This window comes from Cydia splendana, chromosome 17 (assembly GCF_910591565.1).
Source record: "Cydia splendana chromosome 17, ilCydSple1.2, whole genome shotgun sequence".
Classification (NCBI taxonomy): Eukaryota; Metazoa; Arthropoda; class Insecta; order Lepidoptera; family Tortricidae; genus Cydia; species Cydia splendana.
In genome coordinates, this window is record NC_085976.1 from 1,183,328 (window position 1) to 1,204,158 (window position 20,831).

General features: G+C 38.4%; 1 protein-coding gene across 2 annotated transcripts in view; it reads right to left on the reverse strand.

The window, feature by feature from the left end:
• Positions 1-20,831, reverse strand: part of LOC134798618 (acetylcholine receptor subunit beta-like 2) — a 69,146-nt gene that overhangs the window by 15,200 nt on the left and 33,115 nt on the right. For both annotated transcript variants that reach the window (XM_063770981.1, XM_063770980.1), the window contains 3 exons: positions 14,216-14,368; positions 13,196-13,314; positions 10,460-10,572 (listed from right to left, as the gene is read on the reverse strand). In XM_063770981.1, coding sequence (XP_063627051.1) covers positions 10,460-10,572; positions 13,196-13,314; positions 14,216-14,368 — 385 coding nt within the window. The remainder of the gene's footprint in view (positions 1-10,459; positions 10,573-13,195; positions 13,315-14,215; positions 14,369-20,831) is intronic.

The window sequence follows — 20,831 nt, forward strand, 5'->3', positions numbered from 1 at the left end:
TATTAACACCGCTCCAATATTCAGCCGGGGCAATGGTACCTTTTTCCGTGGAACGTCACATATCTTAACTATTTCATATCTATGTAGTGAATCTCTAATCCATTTCCCGAATCGCGCCGTCTGTTTGTTTGTGTACGGTCTGTCGTCATCGTCTGCCTTGTTCAGCTGTTTGTTGTAAGCTGATGGTATTTTGACTATGTTGTCGTAATAATAATCAGTTAGTCGATCTATGTCAGGTCGCCACGGAGGTTGGAAGCCACGACAGTCTGGGTGTTACCTCTGCCCAATTGAGGTGAAATTGTGTGGGGATAGTTTGAGTCCCGGCGGGGAAGGACATAGGATAGTTGTTACCAAGCAGGATCAGAGGGTTAGCCAATATTTTGTCTGGCGGATGATCATTGCTATCGAGAAAGTTGATGGTCAAATCACGCTAAATTTTTTATATTTAAGTTTTTAATTTAAGATTTTTATAATTTTTAAAGTGTTTCTTTGCACCAAAAAAATTACTTTAATAATTTTAATAATTATTACAAAAATAAATAAAAGTAAACGTTTATTAAGGCTACATTAATACGATGCCGACAAAAAGGAAAGCTATAACACTTCGTGTAAATCCTTTCTTAAGGGCTATAAATCCTTAAAATATACCGTCGAGGTAAAATCCCGTTCAAAAACAATATTGTAATCCCCTCCAGCGAGAAATGTCGTTAGATTTCCAATTTAAATATTCAAAAGGTGTTAACTGATGAAGCATTAAAATGTCTCCGTGATTACAGCTAGTGATGTGACGATCACGGGAATATTTCCCAAAAGGAAATATTAAGAGTCCCACGAATCTAGCAGCCTCCATACTATAGAAGTTACGCTCGCATTTTGAAACGAAATTCCGAAATAACATTTGACATGAACATTCAAGTACCTAACGTAAATCTACGTCTGGTGCTAGTTTTCGTAGCTAGAAATTGTAATTCAATCAAATTAGCGATAAGAAGTTTTACATAATTATACTTACAAAACTTCTACTCGCTGTAACTCTATTTTCTTTGTATTTTAGCATTCTAGCAAGTCATGTTTCTAGAGATATTCCTGCCTGATAGTCTCTGGCACTTTTAAGAGTCAAACGAACTAGCCGCCAAAAAAACATTCCCGTTTTAAAATGACATGCTTACTTAATAAAGGTTAATTTATGTAACATGTAATCAATGTCTGGTACTATAGTAGTGACCGGCGCAATATTAAATAAGTACAAGATGTCCCTATAAATATTGTGTGCAACGTAGCCGCAATTACCGAAACAAATTAAGAAATATATATCCCCAGCAGCATCACTACAGCGCATTGGATATAATTTCCACTGCATTCTAAAATCTCCTGGAAATTTCAAAACACTTCGGTGTCGAGAATGGTAGATTTTCTTTTGTTTCCGAACGAGATCCGATGCTGATACGATACACTTTATTGTCATTTTTATTAGCAGGCGAGCTAGTGGAAATCTGAAATCTGGTTGTTCCATTTGGTTCAGGTAATATCGTTTTGTCTTTGGTAATCTTTTTGAAGTTAGAACGTATTTTTAATGAACTTGTATTACCTTTTCCGTTACAATGATTTTTGAACTTTTTGTTTACACCGTTATAGTCTGAAAATGTATAGATTTCGAGCAGCAAAATAGGACGATAAAGTTTTGGTACAAGTACAGTCACCTGCAATAATTATGTTACTCTTCGAATGCCACAAAAATATGTGACATGCTCCTATGGCTCTACAAATAAGATCGTGTCAAATATTTTTGCGGCCTTCGTTGTGTAACATACCATTGCAGGTGACTGTACAAAAGGCAATTTTTATATAAGAGAGCTATGCTTCAATTCTGAAGGTTTACTGCCGGCATTTAAATTTGTAATTAAAATAAGTTATTTTCTGTCGTAAAATAGATATACAAGAAATGTCACTTAAAATGTAAATTTGAGGGTCACAGTTAGGGAATGCAAATCGGTTATTTTTTGTATGGAAATAACCGCGGTTTCGGTTAATAACCGATAATTTCCATACAAAAAATAACCGAAAATAACCGATTTGCATTACCTAGTTAGGCCAAACGCGCGCTACGATTATAATTTTTGCGACACAATTTTACAATCGCGCTATAATAATATAATACATATTTTTTGTCGTATACGCGCGCACTGACATATGAACACATACTCGTACGTTGAATTTATCGCACGACATAAAATAGTAGTGCGCGCTTGGCTTTACAGTGTAACTGCTGTATGAAATGCTATTATAGCTGTAGAATATGTTATAGCAGTAGGGGACAAATGTTACTGGGGGACAAATGTTACTGGGGGACAAATGTTACTGGGAGACAAATGTTACTGGGGGACAAATGTTACTCGCGTCCGCAGGAGCTACCTACCACAACCCTGCACGTGTCCCCCGGGTGGTGCTAAAGAGTGACAAACCAAGAGGCAAATAAATAACAGGCAAGTTTGCGAACATTGCGATGAATACGAATAACAGTAAAACAAAATGCACTTAGTGCTCAACTGTTAAAAACGTGGAATCGAAATAAAGAAGACTAGAATTGCGCAGAAGACGTATGCAAGCTCCCGCGAGAGCCCTAGCGGTACGTTTTATTACTATCGAAGTCTCGAATATTGAAACGGTGCGGTGTCATTTCGGCGATCAATGAAAATTTTATGAAGTCGTAACTTGAAGCTTATTTGCATTATGACTGCGGCACTGACACTTTTTTACTTTGTTTCAATGAATTTTTAAGTTTCGTTATCATTATTTCTCAATTAGCATTATTTATTTGTACCGTTATTAATTTAATGTGTATGTTCTAAGATATTTGTTCATATCAGTAAATGTGAACTTTTAAAGAGCTTAATGTAGTCAGTAGGTAGGAGTAGGATTATGGAATTGCTTATTTAAAAAGATACCAGGAGGATATCATATTTATGGAAGAGAGCATTATATTCATCCGTAGGCGGTAAGCAATAACAACATACAACTTTCAGGTTTTCCGTCACACTCACATTCATTCAAATAGATCACATACCTTGTAGATGACGCGTTAAAGACGACTCGTGATCGCGAAACGGGCTATAATTAGTTAGAGAACGTGAATAATACTCATTTTACCGTGTTCATTAAAATCAACCAAAATTTAGTTCGATAGGTAATCATGGAATGTCTAAGTTTGAAATGATATATAATAGCGGCTTTCCAAAAATAAGAATAATAAAACATCGCATTTTTATTTACTTGTGTTCAACTTGTTATAAATATAACAAGTAATGTGATTGATCTTGCCAATTCAACTTTAGTTAAAATAATTAAGTAATTGTGACGTCACTACCGGTCGCCTACCCCATCTGACGAACAGGTAGAAGTAGTTAGGCTTGGAGGGGTGATGATTTAATAAAAGGCGTTGCTCCTCATCCTCATTGAACCAGCCTAAGCTGCTGCCGGTCGCCTTCCCTGCGTCCCCGATGCCCGGCCCCGCTCAAACGGTATCACCGGGCTAGGGGTCGCGGGGTTGGATAAACGATCGGTGGCGAAAAAGCTGGCCTACACCAGCAGCACTGACGTCCTCAAATTGACGTCCACTGACCTCCCCACGCGGTGGGGAGCGACCCGCCACAGCCGTCGCAGCCGAAAGGCGGGCACGGCCTCTCATACCTCTCTATTAATAGAGAGGTATCGAATGATATACATCCTCATTGAAGCGATCATTATTATCTGAGTAGCCTTAGGAGTAAGACCTTAACAGCCTATGCTGACAAAAAGTGTCCTAAAAGTGTATTATTCTTATTTACTGTACGATGGTGCTACTAATATTACTATAAATAGCTAAAGTGCTGATAGTTTAAAAAGTGTGCTGTATAAAGTTATAAATAAACGATAAATATGAGTATTTTACAACGAAGTTTCTTTTCTACAACGAAGACCTCAGAGCCTCTACCATCAGTTTTGACATTGACATAACGCTCACGTCTACGTAATTTACTTTCTGTACAGATGTAGAAGCGAGATCGCTTGCACTAATATGCGAGTACGAGCGAGATGCATAGAAAGTAAGTTACGTAGACGTGAGTGTGTATATGTCAATGTAAAAACTGATTGTAGACGTACTTGCCTCCTACTACGAGTTACCACGATTAGCGCTCAAAAGGAAGCCGAGCTCTAACATATATAATACAATCTATCAGCATGAACAACGGCGTAGTTACGTGTGATGTAATATAAGTATAGTAATGGAGATTTTGTATAAAAAATAATTTCTTTTTTATTTTCAAATTTAATTTTTTCCTTACATATACATGATGACATTGATGACCTAAACTAACGATATAGATTCTAGATTTAAAGTACAGCAGGCACTGCGGCAAGAAAAAACAAAATAGAGCTATGATAAAAAAAACTTTTTGTATTATGCAAATAGATATTAAGGTCTTCAGGCCAAAAAAATATAATATCAGAAATTGTGTTATCAATATCATTCTAGTTCTCAATCATAACACCAACTATTTTACTGCACCCTAATTAGGTCTTCGTACTGTTACTGTAGGTATCTTGTTTAAGTTTCATGTTAATACATGCAACTTATACCAAGCCAAGTAACAATGCCAAGGAGTACCTACCAATGTACTTTGTTACAAAAACAAAGTGAAACCGAAAAAGTCTTAGTAATACGGAGTCTACATGCAATAGTCGATTCCGTCATCTGCCTGACTTATTCAGGCGTGATCCCACCATCCATCATTCTGCCATGACGATCTAATATTGAAATAGCTTTACTATGCGTTAAGTAAATATCTTTCCGTGGCGTTTTGTGTCGTGTGAGTAAACAGGGTGTTTTGTCAACGCTGAATCATTTTCCCTATAATGTGATGAAGATATAGAATGATTTTTATTAAAAACAACCGTGAAATCACGACGAAACAGTGTCCAGTAATTTGTTTTTTCTTTTAATATATATTTGCTAGCTACAAAATTACGATGCAGACAGGAATCCTGCAAAACTGTCTTAACAGTTTGACTCCAGGAAAGGTTGATTAATTAGATCTTTGAATTTTTTTTTATGGAAAGGTATTTGTCTTATTTTCGGGGGCCTACAGAAGTAGTACTGAAGATATGACTGGTTTCATTTAGTTTGCGGAGTATGATAAAACATAGAAAATACTCTTTTCAGGGATCTTAAGGTTCTCTCAGTGATAAGTTCAACCTTTGAAGAGAACATACGGCGCGATTCGGGAAATGAATTAGAGATACACTAAATATGAAATAGTAAAGATATATGACGTTCTACGGCAAAAGGTACCTTATGGCGCCACAGTAATATTATTGCGGCGCTATGCGACGTAAGCGCCAGCAGCTGCCATAAGGTACCTTTTGCCGTGGAACGTCACATATCTTTACTATTTCATATTTAGTGAACCTCTAATTCATTTTCCGAATCGCGCCGATAGTAGGAATACTCTACAACTTTTACAATGAGGCTAACCCCAAAAATGCATACCTATGAAACTTTAACGTCGGAAGTCATTTCATAACTTCATTATAATATTAAGCGATTACGTATTGCCTTATGGCATTGTCCACCATTATTGTGCGATAAAAGGTTAAAACAAACCGTTTTCGTAAATAATAATGATTAAGAATCGTGTAAGTTTAAATTGGTGCCATATCTAAAACTAAACCTTTTAGAAACTTTATTATATTTGCAATTTTCAGTTGTTTAGAATTACTTACCACCCTGTATGGTTACACTGACATGACAAATGCGTCTGTATAAATTAAAGTTAGCTATCTAGAACGGATAAATAAATATATGGACTCTCAAAACAGATCGCATGAACACATTATGAATGAATTTTCAAAAATATTTACGTCAGATAAAATAGAACAAGCCTTTTGTTTCTGTCTCACAAATACCCTTGACTTTCCCAACCCACAAACTTAGAAATCGGGTCGAAGCCATTCAACTATAAAACCCGAACAACGAAAAACATAACTTTGCAAAGCTATTATCTTGATCGACATTGTATTTGAATACTGACCTTGCAACGCCGAGTTAAGGTCCTCATTTGTAAAACTTTATAAATTATAGGAACTTGAAATTGTTTCCATAATTATGTTCGCGGTAAACAAAATATTGGCCTCAAATCCGGTTTACCGACCAACGGCTGTCCAATGTAGGAGAATAAACTCGTTATATAGACTGTGTATAACAAAACAGACCTGATATTTGACAACTGAAATCCCTGCTGCAGTATTGCAGCGTGACATTGCTGCCAACAACATATTGCTGCCGCAAATTTCAATAAAACCGGCCAAGTGCGAGTCGGACTCGCAAACGAAAGGTTCCCATACGGTCACCCATCCAAGTACTGACACCGCCCGACGTTGCTTAACTTCGGTCAAAAATCACGTTTGTTGTATGGGAGCCCCCACTTAAATCTTTATTTTATTCTGTTTTTAGTATTTGTTGTTATAGCGGCAACAGAAATACATCATCTGTGAAAATTTCAACTGTCTAGCTATCACGGTTCGTGAGATACAGCCTGGTGACAGACAGACGGACGGACGGACAGCGGAGTCTTAGTAATAGGGTCCCGTTTTACCCTTTGGGTACGGAACCCTAAAAATGACTGTTATCCAGTCGGCAGGAATTTTACACTGGAAAGTATTGCAGCCAGTAGCGGCCCGATTCGAACTTTAAGATACAACGCCACATTTAACACTGACATATCTCAGTGGATTAGATGTGTCAGTGTCAAATATGACGTTTTCTTTCGAAGAAACGTCACTTTTGACACTGACACAGAATCCACTGAAATATGTCCGTGTCAAATGTGACGTTTCTTCGAACAAAACGTCATATTTGACACTGACACATCTAATCCATATCTTTTCTAGATCTATTAATTTACGTATCTTAAAGTTCGAATCGGGCAGTAAGTACGCTGTAGTAATGCATATTAAATTAATATTATGAATTTATTAAATTTGTCATTTTCAGCAGTAATGCAATCGGCTGCATTACTTCATTGCAGCCGCAATTGTCAAAAGATGCACGATTTTTTGACATTTAAAATGATGAAATTCAACTAATTAGTGAGATTCGCGGTCTACAGAGTGGTTTTTCGGTATGGATATTTTCGTACCACTGCCAATATTTGACCAAAACATCCCCGATTTTTCGCCGAGATTGGCCCGCGGCCCGTTGTTTATTTTTCATTAAACTATTAAATGTTTGTGTTGGTTCTGCAGTTAATTAACGACGCGGACCCAACTTTGCCGCGATGCTATCTGTTTCGTTTGGGGGTCTGAATGATTTCGTTAACGATGCTCATTTGGTTTTTATTATAGCCCCTGTTTTGTTTATGTGGTGTTGAAAGAGTTTTATTGCATGAAGTAGTGATATTAGTATCTCGGTTTTAAATGCAAAACTTCCGTGCAGTCAGTTATATTATAATTATATGAAACTGGGTCACTATAGCGTTTTTTTAAAGTTATGCCTAAATCGAGCAATATTGTGTGTGAGTGTGGCGGACTTAAAAAGAGACTTTGCATAAAGGTATCTCCGGTTGTTTAATGCAGTATTGAACAAAAAATACGTGCGTGGGTATATATGTATTCAGTATATTGTGCAGGTGCCCGAGCCTCCCGACTTCCCAATAGTCCCCTCCCTCCCCTAATCAGAGTTGGTAGGTAACATTAGCATTACAAAAGTAAATAGATAGTATACATAGAGAGATTTTATAATATATGTTATAATATTTTTATCCCAGTTAAAGGATTTCAGCAGTATTCATCGTAAACTAACAAAAAGTAATATATTTTTAAACAATTCAGTACCTAACGATAAAGGTTATAGCGACATACATTGTATTTATTACCTTCAAAATTGCAGAAGCAATACCTATTGAATGTTAATTTCATTGTTTAATTTTAAAGACTTATATTATATTATATGTTTTGAAATAAAAAACATTTAAGTACTGTTTTCTTTGCAGAAAACAAGTTTAAAACAAAAGAACGTCGCTCAAAAATGTAGTACCTACATCGCTCAAAAGTATGTTTCCTTGTGAACGTGACTCGCGGGGACCACAATAAAGTTAAACAGGCTATGTGCATGTACTTAGCGTGTGGTGCACGTGGCTTGCAGTATGTTAGACTACCTCCAACTAGATACCTCAACAAATCCCGTTAGCTATGTGGAAATTCATTGAAAATTCAGGTCGACAAAAGTATGTCGTAGGGAACCCTAACTTCACCGTTGTTGGTGCCCAACTTCGCCCACGTTAAATATTAAAATGATTACTTAGAAATAGATAGGTAATATTATATTATGTATCGAATTCACAATTAAAAGAGCTGCGTAAATAACTAACCTATTTTCGCGTACTTTTTATGCGCTCACCAAACCCCGTTAATCGATGTTGATTAAAAATAAGGGTTGGAAAAAATACGTATCATAGTTTCGCCTTTAGTACATAACTTTGCTTTAATGCACTTTTTAAAGTACCTACTACGTCACTAAATCACTAATGTGGTGTGTACAATCATTCAACTCAACTCTCGTACCGACACCTTGCTTTTATGTGCATGCTCTATCTAAGCGTTGGTGACCTATAAGCGCAGGAGACAAATGGTTATCGTGCTATGCATTTGTATGCAGCCGGGGCTCGACGGCTTCCTGCAGCCAAAGAGAATAGATAGTATAGAGGGGTCCTGTCATAGTAAATTTTGTAGTCACAGTATATTTACTGCCATCTATCGACACACGACTATAACTCAAAATGAAAACGTATAAAACTATCGAAAGGATTTATATATAAATGATTTTATTATTTTTATATCATTCTGACCCGTGTTCATTCGCTGATACCTATGTGTTAAAATTGTTAAATATAAAACGGTGTCGTCAACGCCATCTAGCCGACCATAGGCCAAAGGTGTGTGCGCCATATTCTATCCGAAAATGACTTTTTCTTGATTTCCGAGGCACGTTTTTTTCTTAGACTTTATTCATCTTATACGGAGTTACATATGTCTTTGCTGCAGCTTAGCCGATCGAATTTATGATAATTTGGCCATTTTAAGAATATAACAATTTAAAGTTTCACGAACCCTCACCAAAAGCCAAATCAAACGCAGGGACTATCTTCCCTGTCGTAACCTCATGGCTGGGGAAGGGACTATAGCTATGTTTAATATATAAATTATGTAAAATTGTTCATAATGTCAATATCCAGGGAGGAAAATGGAGCCTAAGTTTGAATTAAGAAGCGGTCCTCTACTATCCTTTTAAATGCAATAAAATTCATATACTCCATACAAAAATAAGCTAGTGAATATTTAACCCTCAAACAGGTAGTGTATCTATAGGTACCACAAAACAAATGATTTGTTCCTTCATTCCTAACCTCAAAAGTCCATTTTCTTACAAAGAATAATGAATGGGCTCAGAATAAATACAAGTCCGACCGCGGCCAGTGGCCTACTGCGAAAATCGAAATCCCTCTTGCCTCTTTATCACTCCCGTATAGCAATAGAGACGGCAATAGACGAGTGAAAAGGTCCGGACATCGTGATGAATATGTAACGAGCTAAACAAACGGAGCCCTTAAGAGGCGATTAAAAACAGCTGCCCTCACCCTGCGCTGGTTGACATCGCTTTGGAAACGTTTGGGAGATTTAAAAGCTGTGCCTTAATTTCTTTTAACACAAAAGAGACGTAAAAACAATGGCGTTAAGAAAAAATCCAGATTTTAGACTCTTTTGCTACGCGGGGGATTTGAATATTTATAAAAGAGGAGCTATTGGAATTTAAGTTTCACTCTAAGTTGTATGTTTCCTCTTCGTTGATGTTGCTTTCAGCTGAGACAAAATTATATATTGTGAGAAATAAATTTTACAAATCTTGTGTTCAACAATACGTGGAAGCCTGGTTGCAGTATATACATATTTTTATAAGTAGGTACTATACTTCGTAAAGGGACCAATATCTTGATGTTTGAGGTCTATGCACAGACCACCTCACTACTCAAGTAGTCTGTGGGTCTATGAGACCTGCAGAATTTTAGTTTGATGTAAGTAGATTAGTAACTCTAACCTCATCTATACTTGCATCCTTTTCTGATGATATAGGCGACAAACGAGCAGGCGAATCGCCTGATGGTAAGCGATTACCAACGTCCATGGACACCCACAACACCAGAGGAGGTTGCAGGCCTTTAAGATGGGAGTACGCTCTTTTCTTGAAGGTTTGAAGGGCATATCGGTCGATCGGCACAGTTTGGCTGTGCGAGGCAGGAAGTTTCTGCAGAAACGCATAGTTGAGTACTGCCAAACATCTAAGTGGTGAGACTGGTAACAGCATGCAGCATGTGATATATCTTAGCAGCATGTCTTCAAACTCATAAATATGTAACTGTGTACTTACCTCATTATCCTTGTCAGCATCCTTAATGTGTTGAGCGATAAACCTCACGCTCTGCAGAGCTGCTGCTACTTCTGGGGAGAGATGGCGTGGCAGCATATTTTCAGATTCGGTCACTGTCAACAAAGAGATCTTGTACTCGTAGACAATTTATAAATAAATTACAGGCCGTTATTACACAAATTTACGAAGCTAAAACACATATAGGAACGTAATTTATAAATATTTATAAATATTTAGTATGTATTGTATAAATATGTAGTAGTTTATATATATTTTATTTATTTATGTAGTTTATATGTATAGTTTGCTTTTTTTTATATTCACTGTATAGGTATATTTCTCTCTCTGCACCAATTGTAGATGTCTGTTTGGCCCTATGGTTGACTGGTAGAAAATGCCATTTGGCATTAAGTCCGCCATTTGTACATTTTTGTATATACTTTGTGCAATAAAGTTTAAATAAATAAATAAATATTTACAAGTACACAAAACACAAAAACACCATGACTCAGATCAGAAACAAATAAAAAAAACCGGCCAAGTGCGAGTCGGACTCGCGTTCCAAGGGTTCCGTATATTACACAATTTTTAACAATCAGTGCCGGATTAAGATATGTTGATGCCCTAAGGATTTCTAGGTGCCCCCTCTCCCTCGGGTCATCAAGATTACATTGATTTTTTGGTAAATTGAGAGAAGTTCATTGCTGCGTTACAGCTGAGAATGGAAATCAGTCACATCATTTTATCACGAAAATGGACAGTGCCGCAGCAGTAATGTTGCAACAGAGTACCTAATGCTGTTGCAGTCGCCACCCGAATGTCACCTTTATCATAGCTTAGAAAGTAATAGAAACGCGAGCGAAGCGAGCGCGGAAATTTTTCGATATAAAAACGCAATATGATAGACAGTTGTAAATTTTTACTTTTAGTATGGAAATCAGTCACATCATTTTATCACGGAAGTTGACAGTACTGCAGCAGTAACGTTGCAACAGAGTAATGTTGCTGCAGTCGCCACCCGAATGTCACCTTTATCATACCTTATAAAGTTATTAAAAACGCGAGCGAAGCGAGCGCGAAAATTTTTCGATATACAAACGCAATTTTACTTTTAGTCCCAACCAGGCGCGAATCCAGGATATCATACAGAGAAGGGATGGGACAGTTTTCTATCAGCCTAGCTTCGCATAGGGCTCGATATTTCTTAGGCTTCGATATTCGAGGTTGTTTTCATGCATAAAATATGCAAGAAAGCAGAGCTTGGAATTGAATTGGCGAAGTGTGAGAAAGGCAGTAGGCCTAGCTGCGAAAGAGGAAAGCTTGGATTTGGTTCCACGCCCATGTGTAATTAAGGCAGAAGGCCTCGCATAAGACCTAACGCCGAACCGCAAAAGAGTGGGTTGAAATCGAATCTATGCATGTAATCACGACTCTTCTTCTGCTACCGATTGTTTCCCAAAGAATTACGCGCCATTATTTTTGCAAATTAGCTTTTGGACAGCTAAAAAAAATCGTGTGGTAAAAACGATGTGTCTGTCCCTAATTTTAAAATTTGTTCATCTTTTTCAACCTGGCATTTTGGTGCCCCTTCTGAACGTGGTGCCGTAAGCACGTGCTTGTTTTGCTTATTGGTTACAAAGTCTTTATTAATTCAACCATTAAAGTCGACGAGTACAAAAAACTTTAAGCTAGCTCTCAATTTAACTTTTTTTTTAAACATTATTTTTAATTTGACCTTACAATTACTCGTAAGTAGGTAAGACCTTTAAATATTTAAAATGATTATCTTATCAGAAAATTATCACCAATTACTCTAAGAAAACTACTACTCTAAGTAATCCGGCACTGTTAACAATGTATTTTTTATGTGAAACGTGAGTGAAATCTCTTTAAAAAATCCGTAGGGGTCGGATTAAAAACTGTAATTAAGTCCGACTCACGCTTGACTGTACATTTCTAATAGGTTTTCCTGTCATCTATAGGTATAGACCTATTTTATGTATTTTTTTCAAAATTTTAGACCTAGTAGTTTCGGAGATAAGGGGGGGGGAATGGTCATTTTTTGCCTATTTTCTTGAATAACTTCTAAACTGTTGATTCGAAAATTATAAAAAAAAAATATTTGAAATCCTTACAATAAGCTCTTTCATTTGATATGTAACGTGATATAGTTCGAAAAAAATTTTTTTTTCATTTTTTCATTTACCCCCCCAAAAGTGGCCCCCATGTTCAAAATTCATTTGTTTACGTTACATGTCCGTATTCGGGTCACAAACTTACATATGTGTACCAAATTTCAACTTGATTGGTCCAGTAGTTCCGGAGAAAATCGGCTGTGACAGACGGACAGACAGACAGACAGACAGACAGACAGACAGACAGTCAGACAGACGCACGAGTGATCCTATAAGGGTTCCGTTTTTTTCCTTTTGAGGTACGGAACCCTAAAAATAGATAAATAAATAATAAAGGACATTCTTACACAGATTGACTAAGTCCCACAGTAAACTGAAGAACGCTTGTGTTCAGTTGCCCACAACACAAGCCTTCAAGCTACTTGGACAACGATAGGCATACTTAAGTACATAGAAAACACCCATGACTCAGGAACAAATATCCTGGCTCATCAGACAAATAAATCCCGAGACCATCAGCTTCATAAGTAAGCCACCCTCTTGGAAGATCATCTAGATGCAAAAAAGGAAAATTTTAATAAGTGAAATTATTTCCACTTACCTGAAGGTCTCTGATGCCCCCCAGCGGCCATCATGTCATCTTCAGGGTTGGGAGACTTCCTGTAGTCCCCGTCGTCACCGTTTTTGCTGTCACCGAAGGCATCAGTCAGGCTGTCGCGACTGTGAACAAACATACATTTAACGTAAACAAGATTTCCCTGATCTTTCTACATAGACTTAGGACTAATTTATTTGAATTAGAAAATATTTTTCTGTTATACAGCTATTAAGCTTAGAATAAATTTAAAAGTGGAAAAATTACTGTCTTGGGTGAGACTTGAATTCACGACCCCTGGATCGATACTCCAGTGCTCTGCCATCTGAGCCACCAAGACCTCATCCATAGCCCGCAAATCTTTCCACCATATTAAAATTAGTATGGGTAGCACATCGTAACTGGTGAATTTCCAATATGACTTGGAACTCCGGTAGCCGTTTAAGAAGTGTAACACTCTTGCGGTAAATGTCGCTAAGGTCCCCTTGACCTATAATATGGTGGAAAGATTTGCTGGCTATGGATGAGGTCTTGGTGGCTCAGATGGCAGAGCACTGGAGTATCGATCCGGGGGTCGTGAGTTCAAGTCTCACCCAAGACAGTAATTATTCCACTTAAAAAAAATAGTATAGTTTTGTTTTTCAGAAAAGTTAAAATTAAAAGACTTAAAGTTCTTACGGTTGCAGAATGTGACATATAAAAGCAGAATAGGTACGTATAACTTAACGAAACGAAAGTGTCCCAATTTATTTGGTCCTAGGTGTAGATTCCAGATAGCATTGCTCCTTGCAATACCCGGGAAGCATGGAAAGGCACTCAGTGCTATTAATTTTTGATTTCAATTTTCCGCAGCTATTCGTTCGACTTATAAATTCTGTTATCGATTCATAAATATCGGGTCATATTATACTAAATCCACCATAAATATAATTTAAAGAAAACATTATCAACGCGATGAGGTAACATCCAAAAGGAAATATTAAACGTTTGAAAGGTAAAGGTAGGGTTACGCAATGCTCAATATACCTCATTTCCAGCTCGTTCGTGTATCCGTTGGAGACGAAGGTGTCGTCATACTCGGGGAGGGAGTACTTTGTCCGCCGCATCATGAGAAGCTTCGGCATCAGTTGGAGGAACAGTTTCTTCATCCAGGGCGACATGGTGTGGGTTGATGGGGACCTGAAGATTTATTTACCTTGAATACATATTCTTTAGACCAAAGTATATTATTTAATGTATACGTCTAAAAGGTGATTTCATAGGGAAATTTCTAGTAGACATTTGCTGTAGTGATACAGTCGGAGCATTACAGCAGCAGTATTGCAGTGCGACATTACTGCCAACTGCATTGCTGCCGCAAATGTCAAAATCGTTGTTGCTGCCCAGATTTTAACATTTGCGGCAACGCAGTCGGCATTAATGTCGCGGTGCAATACTGCAGCCAGTAGTAATGCCGGTGTAGTAAGTAATTCAAACAGTACCGTTAGACTATTTGCATTTGAACGTGATCAAAATTTCACGCACGCAAAGCATTTCTGCAAGCATAATAGGTGTCGCTTCCAACCCGACAACAAAAGGGCTATTTATGTGCTGAAACGTCCACCCATAATATTGATTAGGTATGAACTCTAGTACATTGTCATAAAGGTGATAACTGAAAGCATGATACTGTTGTTTATGACATGACAGGGCTTTATACGATTTGAATGAGAGCTGGAACCCCAAAAGTCGGCAGATTTTGGTCAGTTATTGCTATTGGTTACATGTAGGGGCGTGTAATGTCTGTTACATCAGAAAACAATTTAAAACCCAAATAATGTACTTATGTAAAAACAGAGTAAACATAAGGTTAAACATTTGGTTCCTAATGTTCACATATAAAGGCAAAAGGGTTATTATGTATCACGATACCCAACTTTGCAAAGGTATTTTTAGATTAAAAGTCAGCCGTGGTCTTCCGTAGAGCCTAGCACGAGTTGACACACAATCACTCCTAATAAATTGTTTTTTTTAAAGAACAAAATAATAACTACACAACATAGTTATAATAAGTGCCGTAGCATTTAATTATGCATAGCCCAGTCAGTAGTATTGTGAGCTGAATCGACTTTCTAACTTCATTTTAACATCATTTACAACAAATTTTGCTCGTTTTTATACACACGGTACAAACGAGGTTAGAAGAAACTGGTTTATTTGTTTTGACGTTAGATACCTATTATGTGATAATACTGATAATATACGAACACGATTACAAACTAAATTAGTATGTAAGCACTAAACCTAATTCTACCAACTTTACGATAGTGAAACTTGATAAAGTTCTATAAATTCACGAAAGCAGACAAAAAGTTATCGTAGTGAACGACGTAAAATAGCGAGCAATATACAACGCAGCGTAAATCTCTGGCATTGTTGCTTTGTGTCGATAACGTGCGGCTTGAAATATGGCGCCCTTCTAAATTGGGATGCTTCATTGAATGAACGTGTTTGGCGTCATTGTATCAAAAGGTATCAAACAACCCAAAGAGTGGCCCAAAAATACGTTGCCATTTTTAGGGTTCCGTACCTCAAAAGGAAAAAACGGAACCCTTATAGGATCACTCGTGCGTCTGTCTGTCTGTCTGTCACAGCATATTTGCTCCGAAACTACTGGACCAATTAAGTTGAAATTTGGTACACATATGTAAGTCTGTGACCCAAAGACGGACATGTAACGTCAACAAATGAATTTTAAACATAGAGGCCACTTTTGGGGGGTAAATGGGAAAATTAAAAAACAATGTTTTGCAAACTATATCGTGTTATATATCAAACAAAAGGGCTCATTGTAAGAATCTCAAATATTTTTTTTTTTATAATTTTATATAAGCTGTTTAGAAGTTGTTCAAGAAAATAGACAAAAAATTACCTTTCCCCCCCTCTATCTCGGAAACTACTGGGCCTAAAATTTCGAAAAAAATACACAAAATAGTTCTTTATTGAAAGATGACAGGAAAACCTATTAGAAATCTACAGTCAAGCGTGAGTCGGATTTAAGAACAAAAATGCGGTGTGGCTTTTTTAGGGACACAGCCGCAATGGTTTAAGTGAAATGTGGAGTAGACAGCTATTGCGAAGGCCCTAGGCCGTTATCCGCATAAGGCCGAAGGCCCGAAGCCTCCCGAAGTGGCGTGCTTTTAGGTTCAAGCGTGAGTCGGACTGAAGACAAAAAACCGGTCAAGTGCGAGTCGAACTCGCGTCCCAAGGGTTCCGTACTGCACACATTTTCGAACGAGCGAGCAAAGCGAAGTTCATAAGTACATTCAACTGTTCATTCAATTTTTCCACACACGGCTGGCTATCTTTAATTTTGTTCGAAGTTCGCAAATTGCTGGCATCTCACTCTGTAACTCTAATTACGGTTTCATTGGAGTAAAAGAGAAATCCCCGTAATTTGCGAACTTCGGTGTTCGCGGTAGACCCTCTGATATACGGCAGTTCAGCCTTCTCATTTAGCTACTCGTACTTAAACCAATTATATGTTCTGTTTGAGCACTAACCTCCTAAAGCTCATCCTTCGACCTTGCGTGGAGGCGCACCTCTCTTGGATGCTTCAGGCCTTCGGCCCAACGCAGAGCTCAGCCTTCGACCTTCGCACTAGTTGTCACACCACGTTTCACGTAAATCAATTGCGGTTGTGGCCCTGATAGAGCTTATCCGCAATTCTTATTCTTAAGTCCGGCTCACGCTTAATTGCAGACTTCTTATACGTTTTTCCAGTAATCTATAGGTATCGGGCCCAATCGCTTAACAAAAGATAGAACAAAATCGACGATCTCCTTTGCAGGAAGCATGCACATGTCGGAGGCTCCGGGCCTTCGACCTTCGAATTCAGACACTTGTAATAGGTACTATTTATTAATTTTCTCATATTCCCCCTAAAAGAGCCCCCTATGCTTAAAATTCAATCCATAATGCACCTATACGAGTATATCCAGTGAGGAAAATAGGGACTACCTACGTTTGTACGGAGAAGCGGCCGTCCTCTTAAAAACACGTAACAATAGTAAAGTACATCAATAGTCAAGTACCATTTGCGGCTGGGTGCCAGATACAGCCTAGTCGCATTTTTAGGGTTCCGTACCTCAAAAGGAAAAAACGGAACCCTTATAGGATCACTCGTGCGTCTGTCTGTCCGTCTGTCCGTCTGTCACAGCCTATTTGCTCCAAAACTACTGGACCAATTAAGTTGAGATTTGGTAAACATATGCAAGTCTGTGACCCAAAGACGGACATGTAATAAAAACAAATGAATTTTAAGCATAGGGGGCTCTTTTAGGGGGAATATGAGAAAATTAAAAAACAAAGTTTTGCAAACCATATCGTGTTACATATTAAATGAAAGCGCTTATTTTCAGGATCTCAAATATATTTTTGATATAATTTTATATGAAATAGTTTAGAAGTTATTTAAGAAAATAGGCAAAAAATGACCATTCCCCCCCCCCCCCCGCCCTTAACTCCGATACTACTGGGTCTAAAATTTTGAAAAAAATACACATAATAGTTCTTTACCTTTAGATGACAGGAAAACCTATTAGAAATCTAGAGTCAAGCGTGAGTCGGACTTAAGAAAAAAAACGCGGTTGGGCTGTTTTAGGGACACAGCCGTAATGGTTTACGTGAAACTCGGTGTGGACAGCTTTTGCGAAGGCCGAAGGCCGAGCTACGCGTAGGGCCGAAGGCCCGAAGCATCCCCCAGTAGCTTTTTGAAACGCACGGCCGAAGGCCGAGTTGCGGGAGGTTAGTGTTCAAACAGAACTATTATAGTACCTACAAGTGTCTGAATTCGAAGGTCGAAGGCCCGGAGCCTCCGACATGTGCATGCTTCCTGCAAAGGAGATCGTCGATTTTGTTCTATCTTTTGTTAAGCGATTGGGCCCGATACCTATAGATTACTGGAAAAACGTATAAGAAGTCTGCAATTAAGCGTGAGCCGGACTTAAGAATAAGAATTGCGGATAAGCTCTATCAATAGAGGAAAATAAATGCGATTCCGCGCGGGTCCTCCACTTTCGTCTTAAGCACTATAAGTATTATCTCTCTTCGGCTTTCGCTTTTAAAACACTTGCGGAAGTTGTATGTGGGAAGCGCGAACCCATCGGACGCTCCGAGCTTTCAGCCCCACGTGGAGCGCGACCTTCGGTCTTCGCATTTGGACACTTCTACTAACTATTGTTCGGTATTTAATCTTCCTATCCAAGCTACTTTGCATAGTTGCAGAGATATAATATACTACCACGCGCCATAACACTTCCTGATACATCTGGTTTTTGATCTGACCCATTCGGGTCTTTCAAGATGTTTTAAAAAAACACTTGCGGAAGTTGTATGTGGGAAGCGCGAACCCATCGGACGCTCCGAGCTTTCAGCCCCACGTGGAGCGCGACCTTCGGTCTTCGCATTTGGACACTTCTACTAACTATTGTTCGGTATTTAATCTTCCTATCCAAGCTACTTTGCATAGTTGCAGAGATATAATATACTACCACGCGCCATAACACTTCCTGATACATCTGGTTTTTGATCTGACCCATTCGGGTCTTTCAAGATGTTTTAAAAAAACACTTGCGGAAGTTGTATGTGGGAAGCGCGAACCCATCGGACGCTCCGAGCTTTCAGCCCCACGTGGAGCGCGACCTTCGGTCTTCGCATTTGGACACTTCTACTAACTATTGTTCGGTATTTAATCTTCCTATCCAAGCTACTTTGCATAGTTGCAGAGATATAATATACTACCACGCGCCATAACACTTCCTGATACATCTGGTTTTTGATCTGACCCATTCGGGACTTTCAAGATGTTACACGTACAAAAAAAACATTGTTAAAAATTGTGTGATGTACGGAACCCTTGAAACGCGAGTCCGACTCGCACTTGACCAGTTTTTTTATACTACGCCCAAGCGTGGCTCACTCCGCGACTTCATCGCGTCGCTACAAGTACATGCGGCCCACACCAATTTTGGTGTCTAGGGATCATCCATTAATTACGTCACATGAATTTCTAGGTTTTTTTACCCCTCCCCCCCTCCTTGTCACACTTGGTCACATTTTGAAAACCCCTCCCCCCCTGGTGTGACGTCACATTTTAGGCAATTTTGTTTTCAACGAAATCGACAATATTAACTCGGCATTATTTTTTAAATAAAAAAATATTTTTGATATATAAATATTAGTAATTTTATAACACAACGAAAGTTACATCCAAAATCTCATTATTTAACTGTACAGCGAATAAAAAAATATAAATTAATTTTCGGTTACTGATGAAGTTAAAATGACATCACAAAGTTTGTGACTCCCCCCTCCCCCATGTCACAACATGTCACATTTTCTTGACCCCCTCCCTCCCCCTAAACGTGTGACGTAATTAATGGATGACCCCCTAGCCATAGTAGTCACTTATGGCTATGGAACTGACGCCTCCCATAATTATAACCATTCCAGTCGCAGAATCACAAAGTGGTAACTAAATGTCAGATGTGTCGTAACAGAGTCCACACAATGTGTCTAGAATTGTTTCGAAACAAAGTGTCGTCGCCGTGTCTACACTTTTCCGTAACAAGGTGTCGACACATTTGTGTGCACTTTGCGTGCGGTTTGCGACTAAATCTGACAGCAAATTTGTGACAGCAAATGTCAATATAAAATACCTCTTGAAAACCAAGGTTTGTCAAACTACTATTAGTGTCTCGTGTGCTCGTAATTCTAGTAAGTCATCATGGGCAATGCAAATGATAATAATCGACCGAAACCATATAAACACCCAACACCCGTCAACCTTTTACAGAAAAGTTTTTAAAGAAATTCAATAAGCTACTTAGGTCAGGCAACGAATGCTCCAAAAGTTGTAGAGGGAAATGCTCGGAACACAATTTTTGACTCCGTAACTCGGTTTGACAAGTTAGGAGGTGAACATATCAAAAGTCCCCGGCCGTAGCCCTTGAGCGGGGGGGAGAGAGCGGGCTTTGAAGGTCCCATTTTCCCGTTTTTCGATTATATCTCGGAAACTATGCATCTCAGCGACATGGCCACTTATACAAAATGAAAGTTTATTTAATTTGTTACAAGTTTATTCCGTCAATTTTTTCGATATGTTGAATAGTTTTTGAGATATCCGCTCTTGAAAGTTTATTTAGGGCTCTCAATTTTATCTTGATATATCTATATCAGTGAAGGTGCTAGGCCGTGTTTGGTATCGTTTTCGTATAAATCTGGGGTGCTGAATCCATTTAAGATATCACATTGACACCATTCCACAAAATAAAAATAAATCTTTTTAGGGTTCCGTACCTCAAAAGGAAAAAACTGAACCCTTATAGGATCACTCGTGCGTCTGTATGTATGTCCGTCTGAATACACAAAATAGTTCTTTACATATAGATGACAGGAAAACCTATTAGAAATGTGCAGTCAAGCGCGAGTCGGACTTAATGTACGGAACCCTTAATACGCGAGTCCGACTCGCACTTGGCCGGTTTTTTTGAAACTCTTCTTGACGCTTAACCGCTGAACCGATTTCGTTGAAATTTGGTATAGAAATAGTTTGCGTCCCGGAACAGGACATAGGATAGATCTTATAACCGAAATCATCTTT